This window comes from Balaenoptera borealis (genome assembly GCF_965194805.1).
Source record: "Balaenoptera borealis genome assembly, chromosome: 1".
In the NCBI taxonomy this organism is placed as follows: Eukaryota; Metazoa; Chordata; class Mammalia; order Artiodactyla; family Balaenopteridae; genus Balaenoptera; species Balaenoptera borealis.
In genome coordinates, this window is record NC_138860.1 from 125,505,459 (window position 1) to 125,526,132 (window position 20,674).

General features: G+C 35.5%; 1 protein-coding gene across 8 annotated transcripts in view; it reads left to right on the forward strand.

Moving 5' to 3' along the window:
* The first annotated feature begins 4,139 nt into the window (after positions 1 to 4,139).
* ADGRL4 (adhesion G protein-coupled receptor L4) overlaps positions 4,140 to 20,674 on the forward strand; it is a 128,093-nt gene continuing 111,558 nt past the window's right edge. For 4 of the 8 annotated variants that reach the window (XM_082355079.1, XM_082355077.1, XM_082355076.1 and 1 more), the window contains exons 1-2: positions 4,145 to 6,605; positions 7,955 to 8,104. In XM_082355079.1, the coding sequence (XP_082211205.1) occupies positions 6,584 to 6,605; positions 7,955 to 8,104 (172 nt within the window). In that variant the 5' untranslated portion in view covers positions 4,145 to 6,583. Of the gene's footprint in view, positions 6,606 to 7,954; positions 8,105 to 20,674 lie in introns of all 8 variants that reach the window. The other 4 variants (XM_082355082.1, XM_082355081.1, XM_082355083.1 and 1 more) reach the window with 4 other exon arrangements.

Sequence of the window (20,674 nt, forward strand, 5' to 3'; positions counted from 1 at the left end):
TTCATACATTTTAAAAATGTCATTATACTATGTTACTAGAAAAGTAGTAGTATTAGGTATAACTAAAATTTGGAAAAATCAATAACTATTTCAGAATTTTGAAAGAGAAACTAGTGCAACTGGTTTGTGAATAATTTTTGACATATATGAGAACTAAACTCTGTTATCTTAGCCCTTGTTTCACAATGTTAATGTACAAGTTATATGTCAATGATGCCTTTATATTACCATGACTTTGAGAAGAGTAAATGTTACCTTTAAATTTTAAAAATTATTTCTGTATAGGCAAGATTATTTTAGCAATTGGTTGGCTAGAGACAGTACTTTTATATTTATTTATGGTTGTAGATGGAGATGAGGGGACAACTCATGGTCTGATGTCCACCTTTAATAAGATTTTTTAAAATGAGATCAATTACAAATGACTGTAAGCTAATGTATTTTATTTAGACCTCCAAATAGCTTTCTGTTTTTTAAGCCAATCCCTTCTTACAGAAGGCTATTAATAAAACAGATTACAATAGGAAAATTAAATCTTGTCTGAGATTAAAGGTTTGTGACAAAGTAGTAAGTAAAGAGTAAGAATAAAAAGATAATTCTCAAAGTGGTAGGAAGTTAATAATGATGACCCCTGGAGATTTGAACCAGAAGCTTGTGTCTTCAATATGCATGTTAATAATAATGGATGATAGTCAAGAACAAGCAGCTGAAATATGCTGACAGTTTGTAATTACAATATTTAATTTTGCTAAAAAAATTGAGCCATATGGAGAATTGTAAGAAGGTATAATAAACTAGTGATTGAAGAACACAAAGGTAGATGAAATGCAATATAAAGCACAAAGTATTACATACTTAAAGAAATAATTTAAATTACTTGTACATCCTGATGGATTCTGTAACCTCTCAGGATATTATTTTGGACAACTCAGTGGAGAAGAGCAATCAACTATAAATGAATCAATGCTACAACATGTTAAAAGCATAGCTAAAAAGTACAACAATATTAAATAGATGGTGATTTTAGCATGGTTTCTATTTTAGAAATATTGCCATTTTTAAAAAGTGAGGCCAGTTTCATATTTTTGTAACATGGAAAGGTTCAAACAAAGGAAAATACATTAATAAAATAGCATAGGGCTTCCCTGGTGGCGCAGTGGTTGAGAGTCTGCCTGCCGATGCAGGGCACACGGGTTCGGGCCCTGGTCTGGGAGGATCCCACATGCCGCGGAGCGGCTGGGCCCGTGGGCCACAATTACTGAGCCTGCGCGTCTGGAGCCTGTGCTCCGCAACGAGAGGGGCCGCGATGGTGAGAGGCCCGCGCACCGCGATGAAGAGTGGCCCCCGCTTGCCGCAGCTAGAGAAAGCCCTCGCACAGAGACGAAGACCCAACACAGCCAACAATAAATAAATAAATAAACAAAGTAAACAATGCGAAAAAAAAAAATAGCATAGAAGTCAGTTATAATGAAAACAATTAGCATAATACACATACTTCTCTTTTTTTGGCCAATGCCTGGCTTAAAAACATCATTTCCTAAGTGTGGGTGCTAATTTATAAATCTTTATGAACAGGAACCATAGAACAGAAAAAACATACAAAACAGAGAGATTTGCAGATGTTAAACAGAATAATGGAAATATTTAGTGGGTTTTATGAAGGCCACAAAACAATTGAACAAAGCAGGCTGGGAAGGAACTCGGATCTCCTCTCTGCCAGCCAAGGTTGAAAATTACCAGATGCTTTTTGCATCCCCTTTCACTAAAAACAATTAGTACCATAAAAGTTATTTAAGTGTTTCTGTTTGTAGCTTTGGAAACTCAATTTTTAAATTGTTCTTTTAAATACTAACTTGAGTTTTATAATTAGAAAATTAAGTTGTTAAAAGTGCCTCAATGGAAATGTGTATTAAAACATTAAAATTGTTTGATACAAGATGTCGACAGACATATAGACTCAATAAAGATTGAGAGTCACAACTTACCAGGTAACTTGGTTCAGGAATTGCAGCATCTCTACGCTGACTATTTAAGATCATTAGTTTAACAGTAGACAAAAAAATGGTTCCCTACTGTTTGGGAACTATAGATTACTCTACAGTTAACTAAGAGTTTTCCTGGCTTTTTCTTTAAATTGAAATGCAAAAGATTGAGATTGGCTATATCCCAATGACATGAAATGTGTCTAGAAACCTAAAAGACATTTGAGGCAAACAGTTAATCTCCAAAATGAAAGATTTTTCATTTCTGATAAACTTGACTGCATACTATTCTAGGTATTTATTAATTTATTTATTCCTTTAAAATTACATGCCTATTATCCTCGAGACACTGTGTGAGGTGTCATGAAGGAAAAAATAATTAGATTTCTTACCTTCAAGTTCTAAGAGACCAGGTTAAGAACCATTAATAGAGAAGTTCACCTTGTGGAACCTCAATTCTTATCCATTCGTGGAACTTCCCTTACAATGAGGAACTGATGTCCCATTTTGGTAAAACTCTTCTTGGTGTAAACACTGAGTGTGTTGCCATCCAATTACTCTTCCCAACCTTCCACATAACTCAGTTCTCGTTTTCTTTTTCTTTTTTTTTTTAACCTTTTTGCCATCCTTTTGCCAATTGTACATTGTTAATTCTAGGTTTGACTAAAATTGACTTGTGGGAAAACATGTTTGGTAAACTGTAATCCTTTTGAGGGTCTTATGGGAATAGAGACAATATGAAGAAATCAGGAGCTACCTAAATTAAGAAATTGGTGACAAAGTTTCCATAGTTGAGAAAATTCAAATGATGTGTGAGTAATGATGATATTTAGAGATATAGTCACAGAGCTGGCCAAACACTTAGAATTCAGTCACACTACCAACGCTCAGGTGAGGAATCAGACAGTCTCACAGAGGCCTCATGAAGGGGGTCCAGAAGCTGCATGTGTTTCTCGTGCCAGTCTCTGGGGCACCATAAATACATCCATGGATAAGGTCTTCATCTCAATTGTGTTCTAATTTCCTATATTTGATGCTTTAAATATTAAAGGTACTAAATGCCCAATAGTTCTGAAATGTATGTTAATGACCTTAACAACCCACAGTGATCTACTAAGGCAGGCATTGTTATTTCCATGTTACAGTGGGTAAACTGGTCCCCGAAGAGGCTAAAGAATCTATTCATAATAAAAGTTAGAGCTAAACCCAGGTCTTCACAGTAAATACTTTCCATAGCAAACTTCAACCTGACCAAGAACCTTTCAAGGAAACCTGTTTAAATCCTGGCACCTTACAGACAGACCCAACATAGAAATAATCATGGATTTGATAAGATCTCGCATTGCAGGATGAATGTTTATACTAGTGGATTAAGACTGCAATTAGGTAGGCAGCTTAAAAGGATTTTACTTCCATGTGTTATATTTAGGCCAAAATCAAGCTCTAAAGGATTGTTATATCTTCAAAAGACTAGAAATGTCTCAGTGGTACCCAAATGAAGATCGTTGATAACATTTTAAACTTAAAGTTCTATATTTCTTTGAGAATACTTCTTTAACATATACTTTTCTCTCACAAGTAAAATATTTGGAATGAAAATTCAATATATTTTTTTCATTAATGTAAAGACAACATATCCAAAATTATTCAGTTATTATATTTATTTCTCATGAAAATGAATTTGAGTAATAAATTAAGTAATTTTGATTTTTACAAAGAACAATCTTAAAACTATAAGCATTGGGCTTCCCTGGTGGCGCAGTGGTTGAGAATCTGCCTGCCAATGCAGGGGACACGGGTTCGTGCCCTGGTCTGGGAGGATCCCACATGCCGCGGAGCAACTAGGCCCGTGAGCCACAACTACTGAGCCTGCGCGTCTGGAGCCCGTGCTCCGCAACAAGAGAGGCCGCGATAGTGAGAGGCCCGCGCACCGCGATGAAGAGTGGCCCCCACTTGCCGCAGCTAGAGGAAGCCCTCGCACAGAAACGAAGACCCAACACAGCCATAAATAAATAAATAAATAAACCCAAAAGTTTAAAAAATAACAAAGCAAAACAAACAAAATAAAAACTGTAAGCATCATTAAACACTTCATGCTCACATTTTACTCTCCTGTATTTTCTTGATAAAAATATATGAATAAACATTTACTTTTTAATAAGAACACACATGCAAAAAGAAAGTCTGGAAAATATTTTAAAATTGCATTTTACCTCATTTTTGTTATTTTTAAGCAATGCATGGAGAAAAATAATATTTTTTTAAATTGGTTGTCTTCTATTATCTTTAGTATAAAAATCAAGACTGAGCGTGTGTGGCAGACCTATGGTGTAAACTATTTTATGACAGTGATTTTAAACATAGGTACAGTGTTTCAGTTTATCATGTGTCTTAGGAAATAATGTATTTCTATATTTATGTCTTTTGAATGATGAGTATACACAATGACTTCATATGATAAGTACAGTGCAATGACTTTGGAAAAACTAGCTTCCCATAAATGGAGCCAGGTCTTCAGAACACCTCGAATTTTATATCATAAAACTGGGCTTGTTACTTTTTCCCCTTCGAAGCCACTCTTCATCCTATCTTTCCTCTTTTAGTGAATGGTTCCAAACTTCTGCTCACACAGCGAGAAAATCTTCACACTCTGTTTTAAACCTATCCCTCAACCTTAGCAAGTCAACCTGATGTCAATTTTCTTTATCTAATCCTTTCTCCAATCTGTCCCTATCTCCCCCATGCCAATACTCCTATCCTGGTTCAGGCATTTGTAGTCTATTTCCTGGACTATTCTGGCTTCCCTGCCTTTGATGTCTCCATAACATCCCTCATTTAGACTGCTGCCAGAGAGTTTTATTCACTGAATCACTGTCTAGCTTATTAAAAAAAAAAAAAAAAAAGGAATTTAGGGCATTTAAATCACCTTTCCAGACTTCCTGGGTAGCAATAACTGATGACTACTCATTTTTGCAATACCCTTCTCAGAGTGGTACCACTATAGAAGGAATATAGCAGGGTGACTGAGAGCACCAACTCAGAAGCAAACTAGCCTGGGTTTGAATCAAACTGGTCAGCTAGACTAGCTGTGTGACTCTGGGCAAATCACACAACACCTCTGTTCCTCATTTCCCTCATTTATTGTGGGACCACACTCAGGAACTTTTTGTTTGAATTAAATTAAGCTAGAAAGGGTCCAGGAAAATGCAACAGAGAGCCAAGGAAATATGTCTATACATAAGTACTTGTATCATTGTGACTTGTGTCATTGTGACAAGTTTTAGCTGTTGCCCCACTATTTAAAATCTTTTTGGAGTCCAAGGGCCATGGCTTGATAATCTTTGTGAGGGTACTCTCTGTACAAAGTAGATTCTTAGCAGAAGTTTGTTCAATTAAACAGAATGTATATGAAATGTGACAAAGGTGTGCCCAACTGTTTTTAGGTGGAATGACTTGTGTCAGTGACACAAACATCTGTTATTTCTTTTCTTTAAATCAGCTTTATTGAGGTATAATTTCCATGTGATAAAAGGCACAATTTTAAGAGATGAGTTCTGCCAAATGCATGCATTTAGGTAACCAGCCTCCCAATCAAAATGAATAGTATTCCCATTACCCCACATTTCCCTCTGTGTCTCTCTGCAGTGAATCCTCACTCCCCACTCCAACCTCAAGTGACCACTGGTCTGCTTTCTGTCTTATAGATCAGCCTTGCCTGCCAGTCATTTTTAATTTTTACACTAAAAATCTTTCCGTGTTTCAACCTGAACGATCCGTATCTATGTAATCAACTCATATGTAGTAACATGAAAGGAAAGCTATACACGATGCACCAGGTGTTCTGGGGAGGGGGCTGGTGAGGAGAAGGGTAAATTTTAGTTGAAAGTGGAAAACAGCATCTTGTACTTCATAGCCATTTAATCCTCGACACTTGGCTTTTCTGTTTGCTTGTTTTTCACTCGGTCATTTTAGACACGATCCTAACCTGTAGGCTCTGTAGGCAAGACAGAGTATCTTTATTCTACACTCTGGAACCCGGAGGCCCCACAAGGTGTGGCCTCAGTGCTGGAAACCAAGGCCCTGTTGTTTGGATCCAAGTTTCCAGCCTACTTCTGGGCCCAGAGTTCCTTAGGGAAACGCGTTAGTGAAGAAAAAAAAAAAAAGAAAAGAAAAGCTGTGTCCCGGAATTGAGGTTGTAGGAAGGACCCCTGATAGGCAGTTCGGTAGGTTCTCTCGGGCCGGGGGACGCTCCACGGGACTGCGGAACGCATTGGCTTTGAGGGCGGCACCCTGAACGCTGCCCGCGGGAAGGGGACAACATCCCCCCGAGGGGTGCGCGGAGCGCAGCGGGCTGGCAGCCCCGAGGCCGGGGGTGAGGTCAGGGTGGCCTGGGGGCCGGGCCCGGACGTGGCCTGCAGACTCAGCGCTGGACGCGCGCACTCACACAAAAGAGGCCGGAAAGTGGCGGGAGGAAGCGGGCGCGTCACGGGGGCCGCAGCCGGGAGCCTGGCGCGCCCGCCCCGCCGCGTCCCAGGTACACGGCCCGCTCGCCCCGCCGCTCTGCCACCGACACCGCCACCGCCACGACCGCGGCGCCGCCAATGAGACTCCTCCCGCTCCTAGGTGAGTGCCTGCGCCCCGGTCGCCCGGGCTGCCCCGGGCCAGCACCTGTAGGGGACAGGCTATTTCCAAGGTGGAACTCACATGCCGAGTGCGTTTGGCCAAGACTCCATGGGGAATTGACACAGTCCTTCTCAGGATGTTTTTCTCCTTGGCCTTTCAACTCTGGAGTTCGATATTCAGTACCCAGGGGCCAAGTCATCTTTTTATTCCTGCTGACAAAGTCCTCAAAGTCCCAGACTTTGACCTTTCTTCTCATCTTCCACCAAGACATTTGGGAAATCCAAACCATTAACACTTGTGGGAGGTTTCCTGGCCTTTCAAGGGGACTGCTGGCCCAGACTTTGGGTTCCTTTAAAATACCATTTCGATGATACTGTGCAAAAAGATAACAAATCACATCTTTGAAGCCGAATTAATTCTGGTTTAGACGGTATATACAGCCCTATGTGAGGCTGGGATTTAGAAATGAATGTTTAAGAATCTCTTGTTACCAGATAAGGACAACTTATCTCGGATGACTGTTTTCAGAGTAATGACTTGCAGGATTCATAACTGTCCATCCCAAGCGGGTTTGTCTTGAGAAGGCCTAGGACAACAATAAAAAAGGAACGTCCTACCCTTTTCCTTATCTTTTCCTAACAGCTCACAAAATACCATTGCCAACTTTGTTTTCAAAAACTCTGAAATAAAGGCTTGTTCTCGCTTATGCTACATGTTATTGGTCATGTTTGTCTGGTGTTCCATTTCTGGAAGATCGATCTTTGACCAGTATGTTGAGTTGATTTTTTTCCCCTCTAATGGGAGAAAATGTAAAAGAAACTTTATTATGGAAAAGGCAGAATTTTAAAAGATAATTAGAACACAGAAAAAAAAAATTGCATTTGTCCTCCTGAATGGTATGATATGTTGCTCTTCATCTTAAAATAACACAGGTTTGACTTTGAAAAGACACAAATACTCAGTTCACCTTGATTTCTTTCTGCACAGAATCATTCCCAGGGGAGGGATATTACTTTACAATCATGCAGCTACCTTTAAAAGTATCTCACCTCAAGGTGAAGGGTCCAGTGATGTAAGAATGCTGTTTTCTTTATAAAGCCAGGTTGCTTACTACATTTTAGCTTGGTTGAGGTTTACTTGATAAACACTGAGACTGAAGAAAAGCGTTACATTTTTTACTCACTTGCTCATGTCCTGTTATTTACCTAAATTCTCCTTTGGGAAATTCTCATAATGCATTTATCTAAATGGAAAGAAAGAAGGATAGTAATGTATATATCGTCTAACTCAACAGTGGGAGAAGGTTTTTCTTTTTCTTTTTGAAAAGGTGTATTCTCTATTTTCTTTAGTGGGTTTTTCCACTTTGCTGAATTGTTGCTACACTCAGAATTGTACCAGGACACCTTGTCTCCCAAATGCAAAATGTGAAATACGGAATGGAGCTGAAGGCTGCTATTGCAACATTGGGTTTTCAGGAAATGGTGTCACAATTTGTGAAGGTAAACAATCTTTATTACCTCTTTTGGAGTATATTGTAAGATTAAATTCTGATATGATTGCTTTTTTCTTATCGAGAAGTTAAGTTGTCTTACTTTATACTGTTTGGTTTCATGCTATTGATTAAAAAGCTTAATTAATGAAACGATAAGTTTAAACTTCCCAGGTCAAAATTTATACTTGATTATGGACTTTTGATGACTCCATGCATACCTTATTTTGGGTAAAGACTGCCCTTGAACTTAAGCTGGAAAACTAGGTTCTGAGAGCAGAGTCAATACCTTCAGGAACAAAAGAACAGAGAATTCATGAAGTCCAGGCTATACCCGTATGTGTTGCCCTCAGATACCTTCCTTAGTACTTGCCTATCTAAATTTGAGAATACCATTAAGAGATTCGAGGTTTTCTCCTGCATACCCTGGATATATACCCCGGAGAAAGAGAGAGAGAGAGAAAGAAAATTTTGAAATATATTCTTTTCTGAAAAAGTAGATCCCATTTATGGAACTTTAGGCTAGAGCCCAGAGCAAGAATGCCAGGAAAGTTCCTTCTAGGCTACAATTTAGCCCATTGACTTGATGAACAGAACACTATCCCATAATCAAATTTAAGTGATTTCTTGTCTGTGGTCTCCATCACCACCATGCCTCTTCTTTCCTCAAGCTTCACCCAGTCTTTATTCTCTCTTTCATTTTTAGTAGAATCTAGTTTAACTAGGTCAATAGAACAACATTCTGTGTAGGAGAGAGCGAGAAAAAAAAAGTTCCAAGCTATGTAAATTAGTTTTAAAATATGATTAAATGGCAGTTTCAGACTGGAACTGGGTGGTATTACACTCCTAAATGTATTTAAGATAACATGGACTTTTTCTAATTAAGCCAGGATATTGTACATTGTTAATATTGCATGTGTTTGCTTATAGCATAAACAAGTTGCGTCTCGTGATTCAATTTGATAGGCTCTTAAAAAAGATTAAATACGCAGTATATAGTAAGACCAGACCTCATCATAATTAGTTTAATGCTTAAAAATGTGGAGCAAAGCTACAGTTGCTTAATGGTGCATTAGATCAGGCATTTCTGCTTGTACGTGCAGCCGGGATTTGTAATTTACTATTCTACAAGCACTACAAAATTCTTTCCATAAATAATCTTAGATTTTTATTGTGTATTTAATTGAATGGCATTATGGCAAGTTGATAGTTGAGTGACCTTCAAAATATGGCATCAAACATATTAGTGCGCTTTTCCACTAATCATTGCAAATTGTACCAGAGTACTTCATAAGCAGTGTTGCCTTTTTGTTATTTAGATACTTTTCAAGTGTCATGATTACCATCATTAACATCAATAATTTTTCACAATTTGGACCTTCAGCAGCCAAGCAGTTCATAATCATGTTTTTAATGATTTTTTTTTAAAAACACATCTTCCATTATCCAATGCAATTGTTTTTCCGCCTGCTGTTTAGTAAATAGTCAGCTGAAGGGCAGAAAATATTTTCTGTTGAAAATAAAAATATTTCAAGAGCTTTGGCCCTGCAATTTCTTTTCATACAGAACACAGTTTGTAATGGGAATTTCTTTTCTTTTCAAGTTCTTCTTAAATTCCCTTATTTAAAGAATGGTACATATACACTTGTGTTAATATTCACTATCTGAGGTTTACAATATCCTCTTAAAACTGTTCAAACAGTGGTTTTCATCTTTTTCACATTTTATTAATCCACTGACAAATTTGGGACACTTTTTTCAGTAAATATATTTAATATGATTATTGGAATCAAAACACTGTGTTTTCAACTGCTGACTCGTCTAGGTTATATTTTGGGTTTGAAGAATCTTGTTGGCTTTTTTCATCTCTAAAGAGATTCCCTATCTTTCCTTATCTTTCTCTAAGATTGTTAGTAGGTCTCTAAGAAATCATTGGACAGAATTTTTGTTACAGAAGATGCCTGCTTTTTGAGGAGTGAAAATTGTTGTTTTTTGGCATCATTAACATCATCTTCATCATCTTCATAAAATCTGGCTCCCTCCAAGGCATGCCAAATAAATGTCATGATAATAACCCAACCTTACTAAATGTATTCTGTTCCAAGAGCTAGTTCTGAACAAGTTATTTAGACTTTGGATTACGTGGTCCCACAGAAACAAGTTTTAATAGTAGTGAATTTATTTCACTTAATTATCTTTTTATTGAACAAGTATTTGTTGAGCACTTTCATCATCATCATTATCATTATCACGATCATCATCAGGATAGTTAAGATGTATTGTTCACTTAGTCCAAGATATTAATTAGCATAACATCTTCATCCGTTATTATTCCCATTTTATCTATGAGGAAACAGAGTGTTAAAAAGGTTAAGTGAAAATCTCAAGTGACACAAAAAATAAGTAGTGGAGCCAAGAATTGAGCCCAAGTCTGTCTAATTCCAGTGCCTGTATTATTACTCACTGTGTTTGACCATAAGGCCTCTGCTTAACAGATACTGCTATGCCCTTGGGTTAAAATAGTCAATAAGAAATTGACCTTGATTTCTAATATATCTGAGGACAGTTACAGAACTATGTTAATAATTTGATACAATGTTATAAAAGGTATTAAAAGAGGTAAGTTTGAGATGTGCAGTCAACAGCAAGGAAGCTTTCCAAGTGGAGGTGACATTTATGCTCAGAATTGAGAATAAATAGGTTTTATTAAGACCAACAAAGTGACAGAGAGAAGTCAGGCAATAGGAATCAGCAGTAACAAAAGCCTAGAAGTTGAACATGTGTGTTTTTTTTTTTAAGGAGCTCCAAGTATTTCACGCTGGATATATATTACAGGTATCTTAGTTGAGGGGCCAATGGCAATTAAGTCAAGATATCAAAGGTATGGACTTTATTCTGTTAACAAAAGAAAGCCTTTGGCAGGTATTAAGTAGCTAAGTTACATGATAGATTGTATGTATTAGAAAGATGACCCCATTAGGTAGAGTAAGAACGGATTAGCAAGGGTCAACTCACAAAGGCCATTTACCCAACCTGTAAAACCAATAGTACAGTTCATTATACTTTATGCTCCATCTACCCAGTGTACTTTAATCTTCATATCAAGCAGTTGAAATAAAAACTACAGATGCTGTATTTTACTTACAAACAGTATTATTGCTGGTTATAACTAGCTTCTGTTGAACTCCACACTACAGCCTTTTGCATATGAGAGAAACAGGACTCTGAAAGCTTAAGTGAGTTCCCCAGTGTCCCAGGCTAAAGTGATAAAGGTAGGACTCAAACCCTGGAATCTCAGCCTTCTCTAAATTACCAAAAATGTCAGCGTATTACCAGTCACCTGACATAATTAGTTTAGTACAGATTTTTAAACCAAAATTGGTATAACAGTATCATTTTAATAGGAATTTATTTATTACCACTTTATTGAGGTATTAATGGGAGTTTATTACACACTTATCTTTATGCTGACATGTAAGTGTATTTTAAGATAGGAGGTGAAAAAGTGTGGAGAAATTTGGGGGTACATTTAAAGGCTTTTGAAATTGTTGATGATGTTTAACTATAAAATGTAGGTTATTTTAGTTCTTTAAACGTATATTACTATTGCCATTCCTTATGGTTCTCAGTACATTTTTGGCTACCTTCTAGTGCACAGTAGTTACAAATATAGGAAGTTAAAGATCCCTCCTCCCCCAGGTAATTATGAAAGTGTTAAAAAAGGGAAGCAAGGTTAGAATGGCTGAAAGAATCTTTGGCTACACCTAAAACACTATATTGCTTGAGTTGGAATAAACTGAGCTGTGAGAAGCAAGAAGCAGGAACCAGGGGAAGGAGGCAGTGCAGTGCATGTTTGGGTGTAAGGACGGGGGGTGGTGAGAAAATAGTCTCCCTACTCTCATCTCAGCTCAGTAAGTGGGGCTGCTTTTTGGGAAGTTTCATGGAACAAGAATGGGTAGGAAGAAAACAACTGCCCCAGGTAAGGAGAGGAAGGGTCAGGAAGGATGTAATTGACTACCAGTACGCATGTATAAAAATCTTTTGAGAGGTCGAGACATGCCTATTACGAACAACATCACAAGCACTTTACAGAAAATAATGAAGTCTTGGTGCCTGACTCAGGGAGACACACTGTATGATTAAAAAGTAGTTTTTCATTATTATCTAATAACCATATGTATGCTTGTAAAATTCAACTGGAAGGATATCATAATAAACTAGAGAGCAGTATGAGGCTGGTAAAGGTAAAGAGAACAGTGTCACAATAGCTATCTAAAGAGCAGAATGTGGGAGAAGTATTAATTAAAATAGTCCACTAGCATGAATCAGCCCAGGATAAAATAAAAGTGCTGAGGACACGTGATTGCTTCCATAACAATTTTTTCTTTAGTAATAAAGAGGATGCTCATCAAAATGGGCAAACCAATAGTCATCAGAACAGATGCAAAGCATACAAAATGTATATGTCATGAATATACACATCAGTTAACACAATTAGATATACTATCTAAACTATGTCCTACAAATAATAACCGTAGCTGTAAATATTTAACGAAATGATAATATCCGTAATAGAAATGTGAACAGAAAAATAACTCTTACATACTCTTCTTTCCGTCACATCTCAATGATATTTCATATTTAATAATGACATATACATATAGTCAAAGCTATATAACATACATATACCTTTTCACTTTTATGAGGTATAGTCACATTCTGTATGTGAATGATTTTTCAGAACAAACATGCCAGAATAACAAACTAATTGGTGTCACCCATTTCTCACTCAATTAAATATCATTGTCTAAGATGGTTTAATTATGAAAATGATGCTATTAGTGCTTAAAGTTTTATTAGAACTCTTACTTTATAATTTATATGTGTAATATAATAAATTAAATTTAAATAAATTATTTAAGTATATATGTATATTTTTTCCTATCCTCAATGACAGTGAGATTTTGAGAGTGGATTTAATCTTCAGAAACAACTAAGAGAAACTTTTAACCAAATCTGATGGGTGAAGTGGAAGATTAATTGCCAAAATGGTTTTAAGAAAATGGTGTGTGGTTATAAAGTAATATGAGGTGAAATACTTTTCATGAATAGAATGGAACAGAGACAGTTTTTTAAGTTTTGAAATGTTTTGATATTGCATATAATAGCGAGATCACTAGAATAAATGTACTGACTTTCAAGTTGTTAATTCTCATTGGGATGCTTATGTTCTGTTATTTGTTTAAAGATAGTTGTATTATTTTCATGCATTCATTTCATAAGCATTATCTGTTCATCATGAATCCAATTCCAAAGGGCATTGTTAATATCTCTAGCTCTAAAAATAACAAAGATAAACCCAACACATTGTTGAACTAGATTCTAAGTGTATACCAGCTTACTTAGAAATATTTTTGTTAATACAAATATTTTATGAAATAAACCTTACAATGTAGGACAAAAATGTCATAAAATGTATCAGTGCATTTTGGGGAACAGGTCAAGCATTTTCTTATATGATAAACATCATCATTACCTTTTTAAAACATCATCATTACCTTTACTTATTTCAACAATTGGAATATTCATTTTGGCCCTGTCATTTTTGAAACCTATTCTAGCTTTGAAAATTTAAAATATGGTACCCTTAATAATTTAGCATACCAACATTTTATTTCTGTTACCAAAAAAGATGATCCATCAGTTTAGTTCTGTCATGAACATGGCAAATTAAATAGTCTGGTTACCAAAGTTAATCTATTTATTGAGTGAGACAGTTGGAACAAAAACAAGGAAAGTTAAAGTTTATAATTGTCTTTAAATTGTACTGATATTTAACTTCTGTGGAGTTACATACCCAGAAGATAGAGTGGATCAAAACTTCCTGCATCAGGTCCCTCTAGAAAAGAGATTTTTCACAGCAGCTTCTAAATCTTTTTTGTCTTAAGGCTGCAAATGGGTATCTTTTGAATATTTGTTTTCATTTCTCATCTGGCATCATCAGCTCTCCTAGTAGTTCATCTACAACTTTTCTTATCCTTTTACATTTATTACATTTTGTAGTATTGCAACTTAGGAGTACAGCATTGAGTAGCAGCCAGGGCTAGCATTTTCTTTAATTTTTCCCTTTCTCTCTCTCTTTTTCTCTCTGCCCCCCTCTCTATGTCTTTCTCTCTTTTCTTCTTATTCCAGTCCATAGAAGGAGGTGTCTTCTGGTTTTTAAGTTATATTTAAGGAATATTTGAAGATTTAGAAATCTATGTCTCAATAACATTACATCCACATCTTCCTTCATATGTAATATGTTACTAAAAACTCTTGAGGAAGCAAAATTTTTTTTGTAAAACAAGTGTATTTTTACATACTCCAGAGGAATTTCTTAGGAAAATGAATACTAACACAAACTTGAAAAAGTATGAACTCTAACGTGCTTCTAGATAGCTGTGTATCAACTTTTTTTAAAGTGAGGTGCATATTTCCATGGGCATTCTTGTACTGAATGGAAAATGTAACCTGTTTAAAAAATGATAGTCTAAATTAACCCAAGGCTTACATTCCAGGATGCATGATTTCTGTGAACTTCATCCAAATAAATAAAATACCTTTGCCAATTTCAGAAATTCTTTTCCTTGTAACTAGAAATATGACCTCTTTCGTCTGTTGACAAGAAGGGTTACACAATAGAGAGAACAAACTCAAGCACAATAATTAAGTAGAACCTCCTCAGAAAATCCACTCTATAAGATTACAAATTCTTTTACTAGATAAAAAGAGAAAAATAAAAGAATAAACCATTATAGAAACCATCTTTATGCTAGTATTTTATTTATTTATTTATTTTTGATTTCTCAACTTTTTTATTTATCAAAATTGTTATAAAAAAAGCTTCCATATTTTTTCCTAATAAATTGTTTCCAATCCAAGTTGTCACTATAATGGTTCTATGATATTAATAATTTGAGCCCTAATACCCTGCTTAAAATAATCATTTATTTGTCTTATGAATAAGTTCAGGGTTCAAATGCAAAAATTTTAAAAGGATATACTGTGTAAAACATCTATGTCATCCCTCTGAAGGAAAGAAGGAGGGAAGAAAGGAAGGAAGGAAGCAAGGAAGGAAAGAAGGAAAAAACATTGAATTTGCCCTCAGTTTAGCTGCCACTTCCTAAGGGAAGCCCTTCCCAACTCCAGAACCCCAGGCATCACAAATAACTGGCAGTTTGTACATACTGACCATCTTTACCCATTTCACCCACCCTCCACCCCCTGCCTCTGGTAACCACCAGTTTATGTATCTATGAGCTTTTTTAAAAATTCCATATAAAATAAGATCATACAGGATTTTTCTTTCTCTATCTGACATATTTTACCTAGCATAACTCCCTCACGGTCCATTCATGCTGTCACAAATGGCAGGATTTGCTTCTTTCTCATGGCTGAATTATATATATATATCTATATATATAGATATAGATATAGATATAGATATAGATATAGATATATATATAAAATTATATATATATATATAATTATATATATATATAAATAAATAATTTGGCATATTATGCCAAATGTCCTTTATCCATTTATCCATCGATGAACACAGGGGTTTCCAGGTCTTGGCTGTTGTAAATAATGCTGCAGTCAATACGGGGGTACAGATTTCATTTTGAATTAGAGTTTCTGTTTCCTTCATACAAATACCAAGTAGTGGAATTGCTGGATCATATGATAGTTCTATTTTTAATTTTTTGAGGACCTCCATACTGTTTTCCATAGTGGCTGCACCAATTTACATTCCTACCAACAGTGCACAAGGCTTCCCTTTTCTCCACACCCTTGCCAACACTTGTTAGTTCGTGTCTTTTTGATATTAGCCTTTCTAACCTGTATGAGGTGATATCTCTTTGTGGTTTGATTTGCATTTCTCTGCTGGTTAGTGATTTTAGGTGCCTTTTTAATTACATGCTGGCCATCTCTGTATCTTCTTTGTAAAAATGTCTATTCAGATCCTCTGCCCATTTTTTAGTTGGATTTTTTTTCTATTTTTTTGCTATGAGTTCTTCATATAATTTGAATACTAACCCCTTATAAGATATATGATTTGTAAAAATTTTCTCCCATTCGGTACGTTGCCTTTTCATTTTGTTGTTGTTTTCCTTTGTTGTGCTTTTTAGTTGGATGTAGCCCCACTTGTTTATTTTTGCTTTTGTTGCCTTTACTTGGATCAACGTCTTTGCATAAGTTCTGGAAACAACTCTTTCATAGTTTCCATGGATCGTTTTTAGGGGAGAGGGTGAGTGAGATGAACTACTAGTGAAAGGAGGGTCAGTGTGTCGAACTATAGCCTCTGTTACTGTAGGTGGCCTCAAGGCCACAACTGGTAGTCATTGTCTATCACCCCAAAAGGAAACACTGTACCCATTGAGAAGATACTACTTCTCTCTCTCTATCAGGCCCTGGAGACCACCAATCTGCTTTCTTTCTCTATGGATTTACTTATTCTGGATATTTCAGATAAATGGAATCATACAATGTGTGACCTTTGTGTCTGGCATCTTTCACTTAGCATGATGTTTGTGAGAGTCATCCACACTGTAATATGTATTAGTGTTTCATTCCTTAGAAAAATGTTTTTGGCCGTGTAATTGTTTGATATTTAATTGCTCCATTCCTTTTTATGACTGAATTACTATTCCACTGTAGGTATATACCACAATTTGTTTATTCATTCATCCATTGACGGACTTTTGGGTTATTTCCATGATTTTTCTATTGTGAATAGTGCTGCTATAAACATGTGTGTACGTAGGTTTGTTTGAGTGTTTGTTTTCAATGATTTAGGAATGGAATTGCTGAGTCATATGGTAATTCTATGTTTATCCCAAAAAACACACCCAAAGAAACTTCCTGAAAGTCTGTCCTTGTCTCAGAATCAGCTTTTCAGGGAACATGACCTGCAACAGTATGGACAGTGTCCCATGAGAGCTTATTAGTATTTTGTTTTTAAAAAGAAAAGGAAAAAAGAACTTGTGTCATTTGAGTTTTGCTGATCAGCTCCACAGTTTTAAAACTAAAAACTTCTCCATATCTCCTCCCTCTATTTGTATAGCTGATTCACTTTGTTATAAAGCAGAAACTAACACACCATTGTAAAGCAATTATAGTCCAATAACAATGTTAAAAAACTAAAAACTAAAAACTTCTCTTATCTAACTGGACAAGGTCATTTTTTGCAGACTAAGTTTCAGGAATCATTTTTCTAAGTCATCCTGTTTCATGTTTATCTCAGTGGACAGTTATGACAATGAATGAGATACAAACTAAGAAGTATCCTGAGATCTTAAAGAAAGGTGTAATATGAATCTATGATTTTGGATTTTCCCAACTAATCTATAATGAAACGTGAAAATGTTTCTTCATGTAGAAGTCTCATTTATTTTTGATTACTTTTTAATCAGTATTATCTACATGGATTCATTGCATATTTAGAATCAGAAAAGTAATATCAGATAACTAATGGCACAGAGCATTAAACAGAAATAGTAAATATCAACACAGAAATTCTGAGTTCTAATATCAATAATCAAAAACACTTACTCAAATTTCTGTGTTAAATCAATCCTAGATAAGACTTACTATCTGATTTGACATTATCAGAGTCCTGGGTTTTTTTTTCAAGTGAAGACTATCAATTTGTTTTTACTGCAGGCTAAAATGTTGATTCATCATATATATATATTTATATACGTACGTCATATAATATGTGTTGCTGATGATAAAGCATCAATAGCAATAAAATTGTATATCATTTTTCTAGCATTAGTTTTCATTTTTGGCATGCAAAGTGAACATGGCAGTTGTACCATCTTATATTTTATGTTCAGTCATATCTTTAGGAACTGCTAGGAAATTTAAATTAAGTGAAAATTGTGCTCTAAATGTGGAATTTTCATACATTTTAAACCTCTGTTGCTTTTCAAGAAAATATTGGCATATAGAAGAACAAAGGAATTTGGAGATAGCACCTTTAACACCATAAAGTGACTCACTGAGTCTCAATTTTTTCACTTTGCTTATTAAAATTCTATTATTTTGTCAATATTTTAAGATTGCTAACTTCATTTTGCAAAATTGATGATATTTCTTTTGTTGTTGGAATGTCAGTTTTCTACAGTCCCAGTTTTAATAGGGCATTAGCATACTTCATAGCCAACTCCCAGTTATTTTGGAAGCAAATTAACCAGTCTTCTGATTATCCATTTTCACATTATTTCTCTTCTTCCTTACTTAGTCTCTTTAATGCTTAAATAAGGAACTTCAGATTTACAGCTTATTCCCAAAAAAGAGTAATAATATTGGTATTAATTTGAGTGCTTTCTCTGAGCTACCGTCTATTCTAAGCACTTTACATGAATTTATAAATTTAATCCTCATAACAACTCTGAAGTAAAAGCTAGTATTATTCTCAATTTATAGGTTAAATAATTTTCCCAGAGAAAGTAACTTCAAACAATCTTTTCATATGATCCTCAAACTACTATGTGAATTGTCTGCAAATAATGAAATTGAATCTCATTAAGAAAAAAATGAATTATTTTGGTTCTACCCCTCCTACCTCGATTCTGCTTTTTTTGTGCTACATTATCAAAACAACTGATAAAAAGAAAAAAAAATGTGTGGTGTGTATATTTATGATACCTTAGGAATAAGTGCAGAGAAGTTAAAACTATTTACAAGTTTTAATAGCTTGATGAAAATCATAGGCCAGGAACAATTGTTTAACTCATGTTTATCTATCTCTTTCAAGCCCAGTGAATTGAAAATAAAATCAATGAAATCAAAGGAGGCTCATGAGAAGTCTCCAAATTAAGAGTGAACTTCTCAAAGCAGAATCCAGTGCTACAAATGGGGGTAGTTCAATGTACACAGAGAAGGCTTCAGTGAAGCTGGTGTCTTTTCCCTGTGGTGGTCATATTCTTTACCCTTCCCAGAAAGGGAGTGGAAATCTAGGTGATTGGTTGGGACATTATTTTCCTAAAACTGTACAGATTGATCTCCCTATTTCCCATTGGTGTTTTCTCCCAAATAAAGCCAAGAAAATACTCTCAAAGGAAACTTTGTCATCTGCCTGTCATCACCTAAGGTGCAAATTAATACTACCTTTCTGCCCACTCCCCACCTATGCTACCTGGAATAATGCCTGAAACTTGCCCCACCCACGTATGCAGCAAACCCAGAACTCTTGCGCTAAAGAGGTTGTAATTGTCAGGCAAAACCTGGGTCATGGTACCTGTGATAATCAACATTGTTCTTTAGTTATAAACATAAGGGTCTTTTAAGGATAACCAGTCATTGGAGAAAAGCCAAAAATACAAACACAAAGATGAATAAATAGAACTGGCCTGAAAAAGATACTTTCTAGGGAGAGAAAAGAGGTTGAAGGAAAAACTCCAGTTGATACCCTCAAAGAGATTCTCAAAACTTTTGCATCCTAACAAACAAAACAAATAGAATAGGCTTCTGTGTGTGAAAGAGCTATTATACCAGAAAAAATACTTTCTTCTTTGGTATATCCCATAACCTTTGTGCTACTCAATTCCTTGTACCTCCTTTATCCTTTTATTCATCTCCTTTCTTAGAAATCCATCAAGACAGTAAGCTGGTAAAATTGTCAGTAATGCAAGCAATTCTTAAAAATCACCAGAAGATTGAGACTAAAGTCTCTATTCCTGGGTTTTCTCTCCTATGAAAATGATCACACACCGAACAGGGAAACTACAAATTTCAAATTTTCTTACACATCAGTAGAAGATACCCTTGGACTGCATAAGTCAGGATATTCTTAAGTTCATCAGCTGAGTACAATCCCCCTTTTTATAATAACCCAATTTCACCCCCTTGTGATCTTTTCCATTATCTCTGCCTTCACCTCTCCCAAATTCCTCCACTAGTTTATCTCAAAGGTGAAACAGGATAGTCAATGTGTCTTTTGGCCCTAATTCCATGATTTGCTGGTAATTTTTCACATATAATGTCATTAATATGGGTATAGAGCCCATACTTGGTACCCAGGAATAGTGCATTGTTGTTGAAGAACTTCTGCTCCATTGATTGAACTCAAACTTTGTTTTTGACTTACTTACAAATTCTGTGGTTATAATATTGTAATTATCTGCAATTTCCAACCTATGTTGTTTGTTTTCCCTGAGTAATTTCCTGAATTCACTGGCTAATACTCTTGATAGTTCATACAAAAAGATCTATTTTTCTCCTCCAATAAAATATATTTATCTTCTGATCTATGTTATTCCCAAATTGAGGCAATAATGTGCAATAAAGCAGCAGAAAAATAATACCCAGAGACTGCAGAACTAAAAGGCAAAGATGGAAAAATACGAGAACAACATGGAGAACCTAATATTCATCTAATAGAAGTCTTATTAAAGTAGGATCAGACAAGATTTAGCAAAGGAAATAACAAAAGATATAAGACAATTTCCCAGAGCTTAAGAAAGACATGAATCTTCAGTTAAAAGAGTCCTCTAATATTCAACTGTCTTTTGCATAATATGTTTGT